This window comes from Vicia villosa, linkage group LG1, assembly GCF_029867415.1.
Source record: "Vicia villosa cultivar HV-30 ecotype Madison, WI linkage group LG1, Vvil1.0, whole genome shotgun sequence".
Lineage (NCBI taxonomy): Eukaryota > Viridiplantae > Streptophyta > Magnoliopsida > Fabales > Fabaceae > Vicia > Vicia villosa.
Genome location: NC_081180.1, coordinates 40,106,559 through 40,111,337, shown reverse-complemented (window position 1 = coordinate 40,111,337; position 4,779 = coordinate 40,106,559). Strand labels below are relative to the sequence as shown.

The 4,779-nt window shown below is 36.1% G+C and overlaps 1 protein-coding gene across 1 annotated transcript; it reads left to right on the top strand.

Moving 5' to 3' along the window:
• The first annotated feature begins 993 nt into the window (after nucleotides 1-993).
• On the top strand, nucleotides 994-4,779 carry LOC131635031 (protein IMPAIRED IN BABA-INDUCED STERILITY 1). The gene is made up of 9 exons (XM_058905637.1): nucleotides 994-1,699; nucleotides 1,831-2,115; nucleotides 2,197-2,514; nucleotides 2,619-2,846; nucleotides 3,027-3,124; nucleotides 3,258-3,345; nucleotides 3,467-4,003; nucleotides 4,080-4,212; nucleotides 4,448-4,779. Exons 1-9 carry the CDS (start codon nucleotides 1,364-1,366, stop codon nucleotides 4,465-4,467), a joined length of 2,043 nt encoding a protein of 680 aa, XP_058761620.1. The 5' UTR covers nucleotides 994-1,363; the 3' UTR covers nucleotides 4,468-4,779.

Sequence of the window (4,779 nt, the reverse complement as noted above, 5' to 3'; positions counted from 1 at the left end):
TTGAAATTGAAAGCAAAAAAAGAGATTAGTGAGATGTATTAATGAATACAACAACAATGACCTAATACCCTAGCCAAATGTAAAAGCAATAAGTGATTGATAATAATTGATCATTAGTATTGACATGACACAATTGAAAACGAAACATATACATACAAATTTTCTTGTTTCATACACAAATCAATATTGTTTTTCAGCGCAATTTTATAGACTAATCTCTCACCAGTAAAAATATGCCTCTGAACGCAACTACAGATAGGGGTGTTCGCGGGCCGGTTTGGTTCGGTTTTGAGAGAATCCGATACCCAAACCGATTAAAATTAAATGGATTGGTTTGGATTGGATTTATAAATTTTTGCGATAAAGCCCAAACTGAACCGATCCGAGAAACAACGGATTGGTTTGGGTTGGATTGATCGGGTAGATAAAAATTGCAAAAATATTTTTAAAAAATAACTTATTTACAAAAATTAATTTTTCATAATATTATAAAAAATATAATATTAATAGTGTTCAAATTTAAATATTATACTACAAATTTTTCTCTAATAGATTCAAAAATATCTCACAAAAATAATATCTAAGATTAAGACTTTTGAATCTATAACTAGTCACTTGAATTAATATAATAATGAATGTGTTTCATAACTTTATGTTCATTTATCATATTACACTATCAATTTTCTAATAACAAATTAAAATAGCATAACTTGTCCACACACAACATTTTATTTTTTTCTTATTGAAGTTGAATGCTTTGTAGTAATTTTCATGATAATTAATTATGCTTGGTTTGGGTTGGGCTTGCGGGTAGAAAGTTGAAAATCCGATGCCCGAACCGATTGTCATTGAATTTCATTGGTTTGGTTCGGTTCTTGTCCGAACTGAAAAAATATCCAACCCAAATACTATGGTTTGGTTCGGATTCTGGTTTGGTTCGGATTTACCCGAACCAATGAAGACCCCTAACTACAGAGATTAATTCTTAAACAAGTTTAGATTTTTATCATTTGGCCAAAATGTTTTGGATTTTGTTTTGCATTTGAGTTAGTGAGGTTAGTGAATGAATAGTACTTTTTTTAATGAAAAAGCAAATATATTAGATACTGAAACATGTAACATAAGAAAGTGAGGTTTTATGTTTCCGTTGATTTCGGTGTTCTGTTTATGCGAGTCCCATTAAAAATCCAACAATCATCATCTTCCGTAATTGTCGGAAAAACAAAAAGTGAACCAAACAACGTTTTCTATAGTTCGTGTCGTGCGGTGCAGTTACATTACATAAACAGTTTTTGATGTTGTTGTCTTCATCCTCTGCAGTTCAACCGAACTTGAGGATTGTGTTGATGAGGCATTATTATTCATGGGTTGTGTGTTTGTGAAGCAAGGGGTGTCTGTGACACCTGCCGTTGATCATTCTGTTGATTCGGAGAGGAATATTAGTATTACTAACAAGAAGAACAAGAAGAAAGCGAGTGCTGAGTTAGTTGGATTGAGTTGGAGTGAGTTGGGTGAGTCAGGGAGAACGAGTTTGAATGGTGGAAATGAGTCTCTGAGTTTCAGGTTAGGGAATCTTAGTAAGTATGTGGAGGGAGAACAAGCTGCGGCCGGTTGGCCCGCTTGGCTTAGCGCGGTTGCTTCCGAAGCTATTCATGGTTGGGTTCCTCTCCGGTCGGATGCATTTGAAAAACTTGACAAGGTTTGTTATAGTTAGTTGTATGTGTTTTTTTCAATGAAATGTTTGGTTTTCTGAGTTGTCTATAAAATGCTGCATTTTTTTTACTAGTAGTGTTTATATTTGGTTTTTTGAATTTGGAATTGTGTGAATAGATTGGGCAGGGAACATATAGTAGTGTTTTTCGAGCGAAGGAGATTGAGACGGGGAAGATAGTGGCTCTAAAGAAGGTGAGATTTGACAATTTTGAGCCGGAAAGTGTGAGGTTTATGGCAAGAGAAATTATGATTCTGAGAAGACTTGATCATCCCAATATCATTAAACTGGAGGGTTTGATTACTTCAAGGTTGTCTTGTAGCATCTACCTTGTATTTGAGTACATGGAGCATGATGTCACAGGGCTATTGTCGAAACCAGAAATCAACTTTACCGAATCACAGGTATTTTTTCCTTATGAATAATATTGGTTGTGAATTGCGATGAAAGGTTGATTAAATTGATAAAGTGATTTTTTGGTTCAGATCAAATGCTACATGAAACAGTTGTTGTCTGGTCTAGAGCACTGTCACTCGAGGGGTGTAATGCACCGTGACATCAAAGGATCGAATCTTCTGGTGAATAATGAAGGGATATTAAAGGTAGCGGATTTTGGATTGGCGAATTTCTATAATTCCGGGAGCAAACAGCCGTTGACTAGTCGAGTTGTCACGTTATGGTACCGTCCTCCAGAGCTTTTGCTTGGTTCAACAGATTACGGTCCGTCTGTGGATATTTGGAGTGTTGGTTGTGTATTTGCAGAGCTACTGGTTGGGAAGCCAATACTTAAGGGGAGAACAGAGGTAGTGATACCAATCTTTTCAAAATGTATGCACTTTTCTCATTCCCCATTTTGTTCTATCTGTTCTTTTGAATCTCTTTTAAATCATCTTTGTTATGTTTACAGGTTGAACAGTTGCACAAAATCTTCAAGCTTTGTGGCTCTCCGCCGGATGAGTACTGGAAAAAGACCAAACTACCTCACGCAACTTTGTTCAAGCCACAGCAACCATATGATAGTTGCCTAAGAGAAACATTTAAAGATTTTCCTGCAAGCAGTGTAAATTTGTTACAAAATCTTCTTTCTATAGAACCGAACAGACGTGGAACTGCCTCATCTGCTCTCTCATTGGAGGTAGCTTAACTTAGCAGTGTTTTATTTCGGTTTCTCAGTATTCTTCCTTCCATGATTAATCTCTATTACAAAACTTAGTCTATTTTCATCGACTTTTTTGTCCATTTTGAATTTGATTATTCATTTGGACTCTTCTAATCTTCTGATACTACAATCTTGTATTCTTGTTACCACTTTCAGTATTTCAAAACAAAACCTTATGCATGTGACCCATCAAGCTTACCAGTATACCCACCTAGCAAAGAGATCGATGCAAAACACGACGAGGAGACAAAAAGGTAAACATAAATTTCACTGTCTATTTTAAGCTGTTTTTTTAGCTAATAGTTTTTTTTTACTGTCACATACCAACTGTGTCAAACCATTGTTACTTGTCTTTTAATTCAATCATATATGGTGATGAACTTTCAGGAAAAAGATTGCGGGGCGAGTTTGTGGACCTGAAAAAAGAAGATCATCGAGAAAGCCAGTAGGACTGAGTAAATTACCATTACCAGAGGTCTATTTCGCTATCTTTCATCTTGCATCCTCGTATTTTATTCCCGATGTGCACAAATATTGTTATGCCGAAATGGTCTAGTTGCCAAAACTTAATTCTCACCTAAATCTTACTCTTACAGGATTTGACAAGTCAAATTCGAACTTCACAAAAGAAAGATGATAGATCTGTTCACATCCTTAAAGAAGAGAACACTAACATAAGCGACGAGGCATCAAAGCCATCCGGTGGTAAACCAGAAGATGCTTCCGATATGAAGAATGCATCTCAAGTTGAAATTCCCTTTCATGGGCCATTACAAGTTTCAAAATCAAGTGGATTCGCATGGGCAAAAAGGCGTAAAGATGACACTACTTCAATTAGATCCCACACTCGATCTATTTCTAAAGGACATATATTTAATTCATTAGAAACTTCTACACAAAATTCAAGGAATATTTCTGATGATAATGAAAACAACGAAAATAAGGAAGTTTTTGGAGGACGAACCAGCTCTAGAGGCCATGACGTATTTGAAATTTCTAAGCTAGTGGTGCAAAATCAATGGAGTAAGTTTGATCGACCAGATTCGTTTGATACTTGTGACGAGTACCACTCGCAAGAACTTTCGATGATGGTTTATCATAGAGAAGATTCACTGTCGAAGAGAAGCAATCAGGTAAGTTTGTGAATTTGGCAGATAGTATATGCATTCTTGCCTAGACAGGACTCTTATTTGTTTCCCTCCATTACAGAGTTATCAGGATCAAGGAGAGAAGGTTGAATTTTCAGGGCCCCTAATATCTCAAATGCATACAGTTGACGAGCTCTTGGAAAGACACGAGCGCCACATTCGGCATTCAGTCCGAAGATCATGGTTTCAAAGAGGTATGTGACAAATATATCAAGAAGATTGTTGCCATAAGAACAAGCACGTGTTTTTGCTACTCTCAGTTCTATCTCGTCTCCCTAATTTTTCGTGTCTATGAACTAGACTTCTTGAAACAATCTTATAGATATAAATACTATTGACTTATTAAGGAACCACGCTACTTCGAATCTAATTATTTGTGAAATGAGAATGTTCAGAAACCATTTTTAACGTGCGATTCTGGGATTGCAGGTAAGAAGCATGGGAATTAAAGTAACAGAAAGTGTAATAGTTTATTCATATGGCACTATGGAAGGACATAGATCCTTCAAAATGGGATCAAGATGTTCTGTGAGACCCCAAGCTCAATGCTGTGACAGTGAACAAGAAAAGAAGATCAGTATGTACAGTATATACAGCAGCATGAGTTAATACCTATAGGGAGGGAGCATTGAAACACCAATTTGAGCATTGTGGTCCTTTCAGCTATTATTTTTCATAGTTTGTTTAAAGCTTCAAAGGAATCAGATTTAACAGTTTCTTAATCAAAGAGAGTGCTGAGCAAGCAGCCCAATTTTGTTAAA

Bases quoted from the DNA above. Each gene is read 5' to 3' on its own strand.
- LOC131635031 (XM_058905637.1), top strand. From the start codon at position 1,364: ATGGGTTGTGTGTTTGTGAAGCAAGGGGTGTCTGTGACACCTGCCGTT. The intron at 2,116-2,196 runs GTATTTTTTCCT...TTTTTGGTTCAG, and splicing joins TCAACTTTACCGAATCACAG to ATCAAATGCTACATGAAACA. The intron at 4,004-4,079 runs GTAAGTTTGTGA...CCTCCATTACAG, and splicing joins TGTCGAAGAGAAGCAATCAG to AGTTATCAGGATCAAGGAGA.